At 40.8% G+C, this 15655-nt stretch overlaps 2 protein-coding genes across 11 annotated transcripts in view; one reads left to right on the forward strand and one right to left on the reverse strand.

Moving 5' to 3' along the window:
* Positions 1–398: 398 nt before the first annotated feature.
* LOC136435094 (PI-PLC X domain-containing protein 3-like) lies at positions 399–6591 on the forward strand. 2 transcript variants are annotated; one of them, XM_066428302.1, is made up of 3 exons: positions 399–569; positions 1829–1927; positions 3981–6591. In XM_066428302.1, exons 2-3 carry the CDS (start codon positions 1909–1911, stop codon positions 4817–4819), a joined length of 858 nt encoding a protein of 285 aa, XP_066284399.1. In that variant the 5' UTR covers positions 399–569; positions 1829–1908; the 3' UTR covers positions 4820–6591. The 2 variants fall into 2 exon arrangements, with proteins under 2 accessions (XP_066284399.1, XP_066284398.1); XM_066428301.1 differs by lacking the exon at positions 1829–1927 and having other exon boundaries at positions 400–569.
* A 1257-nt stretch (positions 6592–7848) lies between these two features.
* LOC136435096 (FERM domain-containing protein 4A-like) overlaps positions 7849–15655 on the reverse strand; it is a 56041-nt gene continuing 48234 nt past the window's right edge. For 7 of the 9 annotated variants that reach the window (XM_066428309.1, XM_066428303.1, XM_066428312.1 and 4 more), the window contains 7 exons: positions 15319–15468; positions 14947–15034; positions 14371–14418; positions 12889–13879; positions 11615–11683; positions 10456–10608; positions 7849–10146 (listed from right to left, as the gene is read on the reverse strand). In XM_066428309.1, coding sequence (XP_066284406.1) covers positions 10464–10608; positions 11615–11683; positions 12889–13879; positions 14371–14418; positions 14947–15034; positions 15319–15468 — 1491 coding nt within the window. In that variant the 3' untranslated portion in view covers positions 7849–10146; positions 10456–10463. The remainder of the gene's footprint in view (positions 10147–10455; positions 10609–11614; positions 11684–12888; positions 13880–14370; positions 14419–14946; positions 15035–15318; positions 15469–15655) is intronic. The other 2 variants (XM_066428308.1, XM_066428310.1) reach the window with 2 other exon arrangements.

A 15655-nucleotide genomic window follows, 5' to 3' on the forward strand; every position in this document is an offset into this window, starting at 1 on the left:
GTAAGGCACACAGCTTAAAGTCCCTCATTGACAATGAGGCCACACTGCCTTGGTTCTATGATTTTTTTTCATCCGCATGTCTATCCAACGTCGCTAATTGTGCCCTCCTCTAAATGCAAATATTTGCAATAATGCCAAGATGCCATGACCATTATTGGTATGATGTCGATGTTGGGTTGGGCCAGGGTTGGCAGAGGTGTGTTGATCGATCAGATTTTCACGAAATGTAGGAATCTTATATTCACCTTGAATATTACGCTTACTTGCATTAGTTTTGATTCTGACTGTGCAGAGAATGACATCCATAGTATCAAGTCAGTGCGGCCTATTAAACTTATCTATAACTCTCTCTATCCCAGTACTAAACATGAGTAGCTCCCCTCTTGCCGAATGAACTCTCCCATGTCAGAGGTCATACGTGGTGGGAATGTCCAACAACATGGCGGCTGATCGGTCCCCGGGGCTGGACGATGGAGTAGCGGGCGATCTACACACCCGCTTCGCCAACTGGATGGCAGATCTGCCGCCCAACCTGCACACCGCGCCGCTCAAGGACCTCGCCATCCCCGGTAGGTAGGCCACGGAGACGCCGATAGTGCGGAGACGGAGGCGTTTTACCTCCCGGTCCCGCCGATATTCACTTCCGGGAAGGAGGGAAAATTATTATGTGAAGGCCGCCCGCCTAATTTCATTGCTCGATACGAAACGATCTAGGGGGTCAAGTAGCTAAGAGACCTGCATACAATGTCAAATAATTCCATTTTGTTATTAGATTGTCCTTTTTGAGGAGTCTGCACCATTATGCTGTTTTTTTCTCCCCATTTGTTTGGCTGGATGTGGGCGTGGCTTCGACAGGTATTATATCATGTTATGGGAAGTGTTTTTGTGTCGGATTATTGGTGAAAACGGAAGTGACGCCCACTTCCCGTGGATACGGCAAAGTAAACACATAATCAATGCCGCTAGTCCCCTTTAACGTGTCTACCCTACATAACATTTCATTCCCAAGGCCAATGACGTGTAGTGTTCATGTTCACTGTTACTAACAGTGTTAGTAGTATCCATTATTAGTGTAGTTCATTTATTACCAACCTACACTTATACTAATAGTGTTTCACTAATTCACTTCCAACAATATTGGCTCCCATTCAAGAACTACAGTGGTGTGGGGAATAGTAATTATCATTTTCGGTCAACCATGGTCTTTTCTGATATACTTTACTTCCCAACTGAAATATTTTGCTAGCATAATTTGATTTACAGATGTCACCGCTTTTTTATAAAATCAATTTTCAATCAACTTTGGAAGGGTTGGCACCCTTGGTTAGATGTTGAGGTGGACATTTCAAGTGTATGTGAGCCTCTAGAGATGTGGTCGAAATCTCATGCTCAGTGTTTGACCTGGTGAAAGTGACCATGAAACATTGGAAAGTGAAATCATGAAACTGTGTCAGTTATCACATTGGTTACTGTTATTAAGAAGGGTCATAACACAGGGTATCTCTTTGCCAACTGTCAGAATTCCAATTTGAGATCATCATTTATTTTGTCTTTTTTTGCTGGTCACAAGGAGGTTTTAAACCTCTTTCTGACACATGTATATTGCACTGATACATGTATTAGTAAGGCAGATGGCAAATTTATAGTTGATACCAGTGGATCTAATGTGATTGATGTTGATTTTCCTCAAAGCGTACATTTGCTGGTTGTTCATTTCAGAAGCAAATCACATGATTTATTGACACGGTTCCCAAGCTGCACATTATATCTTGCTAATATTGATATTTTGCGGTGTGACTGATTCCTATTATAATGGTAATTATTGAAGGAGCAAAAATGTCACCAGGGCCCACCTGCCTCAAGGATCGGTAGCAGTAAATCTCGTGCTGAACTCGTTTAAGAAAAACCATGGGTTCAGCAAAACTGGGTATGTACAGGTGTTGGTACAGGCGGTGTTACAGATCAGTGGTGGATGGCAGATCTAGTGTGTCCCACAACTACAGTTTTGTACAACGATCAGGCATATATTTCTTAGTGCACATTCTTTGTACGTCTTAGTGTACAGCAAGGACCACTTTAGCCTGGTGAATGCATAGCACTGGGGAGAATACGTTTTCCTTTCAGCTCTTACATCTAGCAAGAAAAATAACCATCCCAATTCTTGCCTTAAGTTCAGATTAGATGTAGACCACAATTTAAAGACTTTGGTGATCAATGTCAAATAGGCTCCATTACGGACATACTCGTAGTGATTGGACCTCTCCTGAGTGTTGTCTATGTCTGCGTAATCACTGGAGAATCGTTTCAGAGTAACTCAGTAAGTCAATTCTCATCCTTTTCACTGATTGCGATTGATTTTTCCCTTCTCTGATTAGATCCCTTAAGAGCATTTTGTAATGTTTAAGAGTCAGAAATACTGTACATGTAGATGCAGCTGAATCTAACCAAGTAACAATTCTTCATTTTTTTGTGTCCTCTTATCCTGTATGTGAATCAGCATTCTAGACTATAGTTTGTATGCCTCTGTACTAGTACTTTCTTATGAACAATAGTAATAAAATGATCCAATGGTGCCATTTGCAGCTTATGACAGGAAGCAGACTGCTAGTGCACTAGTTAACTTGGGTGTAAAGCTGTAGGTCTCATTATAAGTATTTTAATTAGTTATTCTATATTCAAGTTGACCTCCAATATTATTATTTTATTTCTTGACAAACGACCATTTCTGTTATACTAAGTTATCTTGATGTATTTGTACAATTGGTATTTACAATGACCATTCATTTATGAACGTATTTGTTTTAGTCAGCTTCTTTCTCATTATAATATGATTATATGATTTTTTGTTATCTTATGTCATTGTTTTCCCCCTCAGGAGTCTGAAAAGCGCCTGTCGGCAATAAGTACTTCCTGGTGAAATAATAAAAATGAAAATGAAATCATCCATAACACCATTTCCTCACATCAGTATTTCAACTTCAATGCCTGGCCCTTCCTAAGAGCTTTATGACATGGAAACAAGATAACGTTGTTTACTGGCCACTAGTTGAAGTCATTAATGGAGCTGCAGCCAAGAAGTAATGCATTCTACTATAGTACATTGTACTATAGTTTAGCAGGAAGTACTCAGCATTATATGTGCTGGTTACAAGTAAGTAGTCTCAGCATTGGGCAAGAACAGAAAATAAATAATTGATGCTAAAACCCAGCAAAAAGCAAATATTTTTATGACTTTGACCTTACATATGTAGTCCAAGGACAAATCACACAATAACATGTTGATAACATTCAAATGGTGGGAAACTATTCAATTATTGATAAGCAGCAGTAATTCTTTCATTTTAATGTTGTTCATTGCCTACAAAAACATACATGAAAAGATTTGACATGGGTGATTTACTGCATTTCTTAGCGTGAGGCCTAAGGCCATGTTGATTTGATTATATGGATGACATCCACGCGGGCATCAATTTTTGTCTGATTCCAAAATCCACCATACTGTAAATCATACAAAGCAGCTACAAAATGGTCAAATGTATGCCATGAGTTGTAAAAAAGATATTGGAAAACGATACTTATGTCGTAGAATACCAAAATCAATGCAAAAGTCAAAGAAATAACAAAAAAGAAGAACCTATATTTCGGTAACTCATACTCAGTTTGTTCAGTCATGTGTTCAACCTTCCTGACCACGTAGATTTCATAATGAAGGCAATTTTTTTTTTTGCTAAACTTTTTTTTCATTCGCATGCTCGCATCAGTTTTGGCATTCTCAGAGGATGTCATCCATATAATCAAATCAGCATGGCCTTACTAAGTTACTGAAGTGGATATGTCACTAATGTTGTTTGGTGCCAAGAAAGTTATCTTGAAGGTATCAGATGACGAAACAACTTACCACTGTAGGGAAATATGAAATACATGCACCAGTATATATAACTGATACTTAATGTTATTTGCTTTTCGTAATTTCCCTCTAGGCACCCATGATTCCTTCAGTTTCTTCCTGGATAAGACGTCGGACATCTCGCCTGGCGAACCGCCAGAGATCAAGGCCGCTGTCCTGATCATGGGGCAGGCTGGGAAGGATCTGGTGTACCGTTGGTCCGTCACGCAAGACATCTGCTTCATGGAACAGCTCAACGACGGCGTGCGGTATTTCGACTTCCGCGTGGCGGGGAGAAAGAGCGACAGCTCGCTCTACTTTGTGCACGGACTGTACGGCAGCAAGGTGGAGAGTGCGCTGCTGGAGATCGCCCAGTACCTCAACACCCACCCCAAGGAGGTCGTACTGCTGGATTTCAACCACTTCTACAGCATGGTGGACTTCCACCACGAGCGCCTCATCGCCATCCTGAAGGAGATGTTCGGCCCGAAGCTGTGCCCGAGGATGGATCCCGGCGACGTGACCCTGGCCACGCTGTGGGAGCGCGGGCAGCAGGTGATCGTGTTCTACCACAACAGCGTCGCCGACCGCCATATCAACCTGTGGATGGGGGAGGCCATCGCCGCGCCCTGGGCAAACACGCCCGAGATCCCGGCGCTGGTCGACTTCCTCAACACAGAAGTACGGCAGGAGTCCAAGTTCTACGTGTCTCAGGGAGTCCTGACGCCCACCGCGGGAACCATCCTGGGGAATCTGAACGGCAGTCTGAAGGAGGTGCTGGCCATGCCCGTCATGCCGCACATCCTGAAGTGGCTGAACGGGAGAAGACCGGGGTCCGGCAACCAGGGAGTGAACATCGTTATCGCTGACTTCGTTGACCTCGCCGAATTCCTGCCGGCCGTCATCAACCTAAACTACAAGGAAACTCTCTAAGACTGGATCACACTCACAGTTGCTATGTCATGTATTGTGTACATCAATGTTGTGATTCCAACACAGACACTAGGCTTCAGTTGGCACAGCTGAGTCTTCTTGTAGTATAGTTGTGAATGTTTTACATGTACCCTTTTATAGTGTGCAGGAATATTTGTGTGTGACCAATGGGCAATCTGTGTCATTCAGGTAGAAATGTAAAGTGCTATGATTGTCTAGTGTAGAATGTTAACAAAGGGTTCAATGTATGTTGCATGAACTTAAGATTTATTATATGCAAAGCAGCTATCCAATATCATTAACCTTTTATTTATTGCTTCTAGGTTAAATCTATTGTTTCATACAATATTCCAGAGGGAAACACTTAAGATGGAAGCTATTTTTACCAGTTTACTATGTACACGACCTGATTAACATAAGATGAAGTACAGGTCAGCTTTGTCCATCTCCCACCTTCAATCAAAGCATTATATATCAAATCAGATATAGAAATGAAATCATATGGATAGAATGAAATTATATGTAAAACCAGATGAAAAGAATGAAATTATATGGAAAGGATGAAATTATATGTGAAGAAAGAAAGAAAGGTAAATCTATGCATGTGAATGTGACATCAGCAAGAACGAATAGTTCAAACAAAATGAAACACAGTGGACTTGACGCATAGCTGAAGTAGTTTGACTGTCACAATGGTAACTGTTAGCAGCGCAGTTTCTTCCATATACAAACTGGAATGCAATCCATGACATGAATGTCAGTTCAAAACTATCTCTGGTGTTTAAAACACTACTCTTCCAAACAAAGTTGATGTCATTGCCTGACATTTTGTTACACATTCCGTCCTTCTGGGTGCAGCTTGTTTACGCGTGATGTCCATCTCACCTCAGTGTAGAAATACAAGAAATATTGATATTGCTTTTAATCATTGTTGAGGAGCTGTATATGTATAGATGCTTTATGGAATATTGCACAGGAGCTACATAAGTGGAGAAAGATATAATATTCAAAAGTTGTTTTCCCCTATAGTACACAAGGTAAACAAATGCCAATTTTAATCACCTTTACAATTCATTTATTTGTTTATACAAGGAACCTTGGTTTATACAGGAATTTACAGCTCAGGTCTACTAAACAATGATGTTTTAGTTGTACATAGACAATATTATTGTGTGCATCAAAGGATGTGACTTCTCTTGGTTTCATCAAATGCAGTTGGTGTTTTGGGTGCAATGTACTGTACATGTAATCTGTACCACCGTTTTTACACCAGCAAGGAACATCCTGGGTAATCTTGAGGACTGTAATATTACATGGCATCACTAGGTGGCTCTTCTGACACAAACGTACAGAATGTTGATAACCTAAGGAATGGTAAAAGTAGACACTCACAAAGTACTTATCTAGGATATATCACATTAATGTGGCTTAAAGAGCAGTAGTTAGACAATGAAGTGTTACCTGTTGGTGGAACCTTGTACCACTTTACTGTGAAGAATCACCAGAGATATCTGTGTATATCTATATGAAGGGAATGTATGTTTTTGTCTTGTACTTGCAAAGAGAAGGACTGTATTTATGAGGAACTTGATGAGAGGTTGTAATGACTGCACGGACAGGCACACAGTACAGATGGTTGTATAGAAGCTCTCGTATCAAATCGGCAAAAGAAACTTAACTGTTTGTCTTTATCAATGTTGTCTGAGAACGGATTTTAAAGATGGATGATTATGTCTTATCAGGTATTCAGAATAAACGGAAGTATTAAACTACCACGGGCTGATGATGACATTCTTTCTCCTCTGCTCAAGGACAGTTTCTTTACATATTTGTGTTCCTGGTTGCTTCTAAGCCTTTCAATTCTGAAGGCTACGACATCAAATTTTTACGGAAGTATTAAACTACCACGGGCTGATGATGACATTCTTTCTCCTCTGCTCAAGGACATTTTCTTTACATATTTTTGTTCCTGGTTGCTTCTAAGCCTTTCAATTCTGAAGGCTACGACATCAAATTTTTGATTATATTTTGTACAACAAGAAAATGATGAACACATACAACCATACTTTAGTTTGCCTATCAACAGATCCAATTTTCCTTTCAAAATGTGGAAGGTACATACTGTGATATATTGTACCGTGAAGTAATCCACACATCTTGTAGAATTTTGAAAGGAAAATCGGACCTATTGATTGACAGACCTCAGAATATGACAATAACAGAAAACGCATGCACGTACTCAACCATTTCTACGGGTAAAATCCAAAGGAAACATACGATTTATGATCTGGTATCCCATCGTTTCGTTCGTAAAATGTTTTAAATATCACCATTCTCGGTTTTGAATGGCACCATTTGAAACCCCTCAAAAATAGACCAAAGTATGTTTGACTCAAAAATTAGCCTTGCACTTTTCATAATCACTCACTCCCTTACAGTAATGAAAACGGTAGCTGCATAATGTCTTACCCGACTGTCACGTCGTTACAGTTAAACTAATACGTAGATCGACAAAACAGCTGGGTGAGATTGGTCTGACTTATCAACGTGCTTATGATCCACTTTAATACTCAATCGGTTTCTATTGATGTTTCTCTAACTGCATCGTGGCCAGAGCAATGTTGGTGCGGTACAGCCATCACCTGCTAGAAGGCGCTTTTGAGCCATGGTGATAACTCGGTAAAATGAGTCCTACTGATTTCTGCACCTTCCAGTATTTGTTGGAACTGAGGCCGAACAAACTAATATTTCCCACTTTATAAAGACAAAACTTTGAACAACTGAACATGAACTATTTATGAACATTTATTGATTATGGATGACTGTAATTAAATGTGCATTAAGAATGGATGACTTTATCAGACATACATGTACATATACTTTTATTACTAAATTTAAGTTAAACATTGTAATCATCAGGTTATGTTTTGGCAATACCCAAAGGCAGATCATTTTGGCCATTATTGGGTCATGCCTATCCTGATGACTATAATCAAGGGAGTCAACAAATAAAGACCAGAGTCTACAAATTGTTTCCAGCAACTATTTATTACAAGTGTGAAAAACTGCAGTGAAAATTGCACCTTGTGGTACTGAAGATCTCAGTAGGAGTGTGGCACCATAATGTGACAAGGCATTCTCTAGAGACAATTTCAAACAATACAAAGCAACAAGAGGTTTCTCTATAACCTGAACAATTCCTCTAAACATACTCTTGGTATACTTCATAATAAAGACATGTGGGCATGGGCAAAAACCATGCAGTTCCCCTGAAATGTATAATCTATACTAAGAATAATCAAGTGATCTTCAGTTTAAAGTAGACGTACAGAGAGTATCTTCCATGATCCGGCAAATAAACTAGTCCCAGACTGTACTCACTAGTCCAATCTCAAAATGCATTTATATTTGAGATCTACAACATTCCTCATGGATACCGAACCTTGCTAAAATTGTCCTACATGCAGGGCTTTACCAGTTACAATATTTTCCCTATGTACAAAGTGCAGAATTTCTTGAAAGTCCTAAATATGAGTTGACAGAATTCAGTACATGTACTAGTATCTAACATTAACACAGCAATGACACTGATTGTGATGGCAGAGCTTCACAAAAGCATGGGGGAGAGGACGAAATAAATGTTGGTTTGCTCTTCTTTTATCTACATGAGGTTACAGTACTCAAAATAATCGAACAGTTCAACTTTGGTAAGAAAGTATAGATGTACAGATATTTGCTGTTTGTATGCTGGCCCTTGATAACCAGGTAATACTATATATTTGCTTGCATATGTTACAAACCTTTGTCACATTTTACAAATGGTGACCACTCTAAAACAGAATAAACAACATGAAACTCCCAGTGACATAAATAGAACAGGATGTTGTACTGAACAAACTATTTGATAACTTATTTGCTTTGCTTACTTGGTACATTAGTATCCCTCACAGAATCGCTCAAGTGCCCCACTTTTCCTTACTACATTTCCACACCCTTGCAAGTATCAAGAACGACTTCACCTTAGTTTCACAGTACAAGAACTTTTTTTAACACACAGTCAACTGGTGTGGTTTCACTTCACTCAACCTTAAACAGGCACTACACAACATGGCACTTGGACAGGCTCTACATGATGCACAGGTTCTCTACAACTGAGCAGACCTTTGCATAGACAGCAATAGTTCCAAGAGTAAGAAAAGGAGATTGCTGGTAGTACCGGTAACAATTTTTTACCTCAAGGCATTTAAAGTTTCATGCATAAGAAATGTGCATGTTGTATCACTAAGCTATTTGCATTTGGCAACTTTAACCCAAACTGTCTTGGGTTAAGATCTTATGAAAGCATACATTAAAGATGGTCTCCCAAACACTCCCAATGCCAGTGCTTGTACAATGTGAATACTGTACACCTTCTACCATCTATACAGTCTCCTTCTTTTGTTTGCATTTGTGCTTGTGGCTTATGCTGTTGGCTCGATGTCTGTCTTTACACTTTGCTGACAAATACTGCTGGTACACCACACTAGAAAGAAGCCATTGCTATCTCTAACCTTAAGTAAGCCCCATACAAAATCAAACTTCTTGCATTATTGCTAATGACATTTACAAGTATTTACAGGGGTGTCTTCTGTCCTGAGGTAAGGAAAATTTAAATGTTCCTCTTTCTCCAAATGCACCTATTTACACAGTAACAACACTTAATAATACTTCTCAGAAATATTCTGCCACTGAGATATAGTAGTATTCCTAGCATAAAAACAGTGGTAAGCATTTTGACCTTGATGTCATCACAATTGTCAAAAAAAGATGGCTGCCACAGACAGATATCTTTATTTCCCATGATGCTCAGTTGCTATGACCAAGAAAATGATGGCTGTTCTCGTAACTTATACATCTTATCTTCCACTTGCACATGCTGGGTATATATAAAAGCACTTTACTATGACTTCCCTTGCTTTTGATATTACAAACGGTTATCTTGTAGCCACTATTGATAATTTGTGTCTAATATTCCTTTAAAAATCGTATGGTATCTGATGAGAATCATACAAACTCTTCTATGTTAAGTGCAACATCTTGTTGAAAACTGTTCTCACAAAGGTGTGTGGTTTGCACATCGACGATGACAGATATCAAAGGTGAACAAAGGTGTGCCACACACATGGGTTCCCTGAAGGATGACCTGAAATTGCCAGGGTAGGATTCTTTGCATATCGGTTTCTTGAACGGTGGTGTCTTCCTCTGGCCTGTTTGGGAAGTTGGGACTGTTTGGGAAGCTTGCTGCAAACCAGCTGCAACAGTAGGTGTACATACAGCACAGCCGGCACCTGCAGCAGGGGAGAGGATTTTGAATGTCATACTTTAGTATTGCTTATACTTTGTTTGTTCGCATTGCATAACCGCTAAAACACATCATGGTGTATTATACCTGTTTTATGCTGAAGAGTATACTATAAGTTGCATATCCGGACATACATGGTCATTTGGGCAAGAGACTTGCAGTTAACCTTGTGCTTTTTCAATATCACATTCTTACTATATTCATAAATTTTCATCAAGATGTCAGTTGACACAACCATGCAATACACCAGCTCACACAAGACACAATGCGACATATCTATTGTAGAATGACCCACCATCATTGTCATACGAGCGTTCCCGGCTTCATGGATTCCTGTCCCTCGATCCACTGCAACATTTCCTCGCTGAAGGCCTCGGCCAGCCCTTCCTCTGCCTCACCAAAGCTGTAACTGTCACGCAGGGTGTCGGTGTGAGACTCAGACAGGGACCTGCAATAGGGACAGCACAGGACATTTACTCAAGCTGTCAAAGGTTTCTCAACTTCTGTTGTGTTGTTTTCTACACTGCTCCGCTTGTCATAATTTCTGTGTAGCAGTATATGTGGCACATGTTTCAAAGCCTGCTTGGTGGGGTCAGTTGGTTGACTTTTAACAGTTACCAAATGTTAGCAAATAATCTACCATGCCATCTATTTTAACAACCAATATCACTAGACAAATACAAACATCTACAAATCCCAATGCAACATCAGTAAACTACAATATTTGTGACTGGAACATCGGCTATGACTTTACATGTATGTACATATTTTCATAGAAGCGCAATCACTAAGAACAATCATTAAATGGGCTAATTCTATAGCAGCAGTTTCATCAGTCAGTGATGCAGACAGTACTGGAAGAAGGCAGGATCATAAAATGTTGGTTATGATGTGAGCACTTGATATGATGAATGAAGCATGATGCAAGTTATTCATCAGAAATGTCCTATCAACAACTAGCAAGCGCCAGTCAAACGTTGCTCCACAGATTCATGTACAATGGATTGGCTTAGTCTTCAACCAAAAGCAGCACTTTGTTCTTACAATCCAAGCTGGCAATCAGTATCCCAAATGCCACAAGGCACCACAGCATGCCTCCTACAAATTACAATTTATTATATTTGACATTCAACATGCCCCAGGTTTCCTGTTATCATGAATCATTTCTTTTTATTATTCCCCTTCCACCCTTCAGTCCAAACTTCCTTTTTTACTTTTGTATAGAACACTTTTATCTAATAACTTCCTTACAAGTGTTTTTCAGGCAATTTGGACAGAAGGTAATGTTTGTTACTTTGGTGTACCCCAAGGCTTCATGCTGGGACCATCACAAGAAGGAACCCAGAGCTTTCTGCCCAAAGCAAGCCAAGCAGCAGTCCTAGTGACTGGTTAGTCATGCCATGGCTATTAGTTCCATGATTGGTGCAGGGGTTGGGTCAGGCCTGTACATATACCTGACAAGTCTGGGAGGCAGTTCAGGACTAGGGGGCGAGTCATGTTCATAGTCATGCCACCATGTGTTCCTGGGAAGGGCAGACATTGAGAGACAACATGGTCATTTACCAGACCTCACTGTTATCCCATTCATGTCTCCACTGGTGCACATACCACAAAGTACAGCATCCAAAATATATCAAAACATCATCACAGTAAATGAGCACAGGCCCAATTGACCTACCAAGGGACTACATATTTGTATTAGGCACTACCGGTATTACTCAAAATTCTTTGATCCATAAGGGTCATTTGCATATATCTGAAGAATTCCTGAAGTATTGTAATGTTTTGTTTGTCCTAATTGTTTGTCCTAATCTTGGGAGTATTCCTACAGCACGACCTGCGATGGAATTCCCACGTCGACGCCATCTGCAGCAAATCAAGCCAGCGCCTGTTCCTACTCCGTAAACTGAAACATTTCCACATCCCCACTGAAGATCTCGTCACAGTCTACGTCACATATGTTCGCCCAGTTCTTGAGTATGCCGCTACTATCTGGCACTCAGGATTGACCACCACACTGAGCAACAGAATCGAGAAGGTCCAACGCCGTGCTGTACGGATCATTATGGGTGCGGACTACACGTCGTACACTGATGCCTGTATCCAGTTGGGTCTACCATCCCTCCAGACACGTCGTCTTCAACTGGTCACGAACTTTGCGAACACTCTTAGTCAATCTGTACATTTCCAACACCTTTTGCCATCCACCAGAGGTCACATTAGTAGGCGCCAAACTAGATCGTCGCATAAACTTAACGATCCTCGTTGCAATACAAACCGATATCGCAACAGTGCCGTACCATTCATTGTCCGCTTGCTTAATACGTATATGTAATGTCTATCTCTAAGATCTTTGTATATTGTCTTAAAGAATTAATGGTTTTAATAATTAATGTGTGTTTGTATCATGGATTTCGTATTCAATTGTGTAATGATGTGGATGAATTTTAATGTGAATGCTTCATCAACAATTCAGTCCGTTGACTGCTACTGTTGAGCATTATTTTACCTTCTGAAATAAACCATTCATATAAATTGTTGGTCTCATCTTCTCTGTTACACACTTTGCTTTAAAGACACTCATATATCAAGACAAGACCCTTAGCAAATCCCTTATCAAAAATCTTGAGTTGAGCCGTCTGTATTGCATGAAAAGAAAAGAGAGCATGGTTTGAGAACATGGACGATCAGTATACCGTGTACAGATAGACAATCTTAAGTTGCTCACCTGTGAGGAGTGCTACTGGTTGACCTGGGAGTACTTGTTCCTGAGGAAGCTGGAGACCTGACAGGTTCACACGTCATCAGCGACGGCTTACTCACATGTAAGGCCTGCACGTGCACAGTCTGGGCCTTAGCCTTCACCAGGAGAGGGGTACTGGGCGAGCTGGGGACATTGTCATACTGGGACTTCACACTGTGGTGTTCAGAGTTCTGAGAGCTCGACCGGGACGACCTCCACAACCTCCTGTCGGTCGTGTCGTCCCCGTTTTCCGAGCTCTGCGATTTGATGGTTTGCAGACGCGGCGCACCGTAATGTGCCGGGGAGGAGTTGACTTCTCCCCACTGACAACTAGAATCGCTGTGTACCGACCCTCTCCTATAGATCGGGGACTGTACCCACGCCTTGTCCGACAGTTCTGAACTACTGCTCTCCCTGCTGAACCCCGGGGAGCCCTGTACGCGATACATGTGTCCGGGTAAATAACCACTACTGGCGCTGGACTTGAGGGACAGGTCTGGGGAGCTGTTTGAAGACGAGTGTTTCTGCATGTATCCCCGTAAGGCTTCGTTCCTCTGCCAGTCTGAGTACGAGCTGTGTACAGAGTTATGGACACTGTGCCTGAGCAGGTCAGGGCTGCTGTCCTGGTGGGTCATCCGCTGCAAAGACAGCTGGGATATACTAGTGTGAAGGTCGTGGCCCTGTGACCTATAACCTGAACTTGACCCACTCGACCTTGCAGACAAAGGGTCAGGGTCATCTAGTGAAGTCTGTTTCCATGTGGATTTCTTCACGGGGGTTTCCTTGGGTCCCGTAGACTCCATGGACGTTGTTCGCGTCATCTTGATCTGGCGCGAGTGTTGACGAGGAATAGTGGAAGGCGTGGAGGTCATTGACCTCAGCTGCTTCTGTGGGGACGGCGGGCAAGATGTTGCATGATGGGAAACAGGTCTCTGTGGTCTTCTGATCTCAGGAGGAGTCGGTGGGAATTGCTCGTCTGTTGGAATGAGAAGATCCAGTCAGCTAAAATCAACCTCCAAGGATATACTGTTAATATGTACATGTACATAAGAATCATGAGTCATTATACTGTACCAGAAACATACATGTAATCTGGTTCACAGTTGATGTCATTCAAGCAAGGGAATCACAATAGAAACATGCAGGCAAGCAAGAAGCATCCAAGGATCAGAGGAAAGATGTGGCATATTGGCTACCAGCAAACTGAAGAGGTAAGACGGTAGCATGGCTGGGGTTATTCTGATTCTGATTGTATGTGGATTGGAACAGTCAGCATATTGTTGTTTGTATCACCTCTTTCCTATCTACAAATATTGTTGGATTGAGAAAGTGTACATTGTTAACATCTAACGAACCCTTTTAAAATGTACTTATGATATATGGATAGTTTAGTTTCGTGACCAAAATCCTGTTCATTTAACCCTCCCCCCGTCTGTGAAGTTCTACAGTTACAGGTTAAACACTCACCATCATCTACCACATCAGAAACTGAACTACTATCTGAGGGGTCAAGATCTGAAAGTAAGAAGCACACATGTGGAGTTGCAGGGGTCAGAGGGTAAAACCAAAGGTGCATTATACAAAACAAAGCAGGTCACAAAACTCTAAAGAACACACAAACAACAAATTCAAATCTGTCAGAATGTCAAATAAGGTCAAAGAAACAGTAACCTTCAAAAGCAAACAGTTTCTATGTGAGTCTGTCATCATAGCAAAACAAAGCTTACTAATACTATTGTTCTAAGGGTCGGAACACTACTTTCCTGGCTACTATCATAACTACATCAGTTTCTACAGTACCTGCAAATCCTTTGCCAAGACACTACATGGCATTAAAATTACTCTACAGCCACTGGTCTCTATATAAGTGGAAATTTGTAAGTCTAGGTAAGCTTCAAGTAGAGAAGCAGGTGACTGAGTAACTGCTACATGCTTGCAGTATAACCATCATATTTCTAATGGCATAGAGGGTAAAGCTGCAAGGCGTAAGCGATGTAGTAGAAAGTGGCATGGTTAGAAAGCCATGTCAGTCGGCTGGGGTACCTTCTATGAATGCGGCGTAAGGCGCCATCTTGGCTGGCATTCCAGTCTGCTTCCTGAGATGGTTCAGAACAGCCTCCAGGGTTTTCAACTAAAAACAAAACAAGTGTCATTAAGAACATATTACTCATATATATTTAGTAATAACCTCTGTAACACTTCAATGTATGAAATTATTTAGGTAAAGCTTTCTCAGAATTCTCCAACATTTATCATATGGTGATTTCAAAAATAGAAAGTAGAAACATTGTTTCCATAAACCTACTTTAGATACCTTCTTCATAGTCTACATATAATGAGGAATGTTAAAATTTATAAAGTTGATTACTTCACAGCTTGTACACAAGGTTAGAACAGTTTTAAGTGGTTCATTACCTTTTGCAAGGACTTCTGATAAGACTCCTTCCTCTTCTTGCGAACCTTCTTAGCGACGCTTGGGTCGTTGGCAAGCCGTAGAGCGGCACTGGTGATTTTGGACAGGATCTCATACTCACGCTCTATTCTCTCTAAATCTGCCTCCGCCTCCTGGGGTTAGGGAAACAACAATTCAGTTCTTAATTCTATTGTGGGAACCAGTAATCAAAATAAACATCTGACAACAGTTCACGAGTAAAAAACTCTCATCATCACCGCAAGATTGTAAAAAAATAATTTATTTGTTTCGCTTTCCTCTTCTTTCTTACATCCTTATGCTGCTCAGGAGCAATCTTTA

This window comes from Branchiostoma lanceolatum, chromosome 5, assembly GCF_035083965.1.
Source record: "Branchiostoma lanceolatum isolate klBraLanc5 chromosome 5, klBraLanc5.hap2, whole genome shotgun sequence".
Lineage (NCBI taxonomy): Eukaryota > Metazoa > Chordata > Leptocardii > Amphioxiformes > Branchiostomatidae > Branchiostoma > Branchiostoma lanceolatum.

Excerpts from the sequence above, each read along its gene's own strand:
- LOC136435094 (XM_066428301.1), top strand. The coding sequence starts at position 428 with ATGTCCAACAACATGGCGGCTGATCGGTCCCCGGGGCTGGACGATGGA. Across the intron at positions 570-3,980 it reads CAAGGACCTCGCCATCCCCG|GCACCCATGATTCCTTCAGT; the intron begins GTAGGTAGGCCA and ends ATTTCCCTCTAG.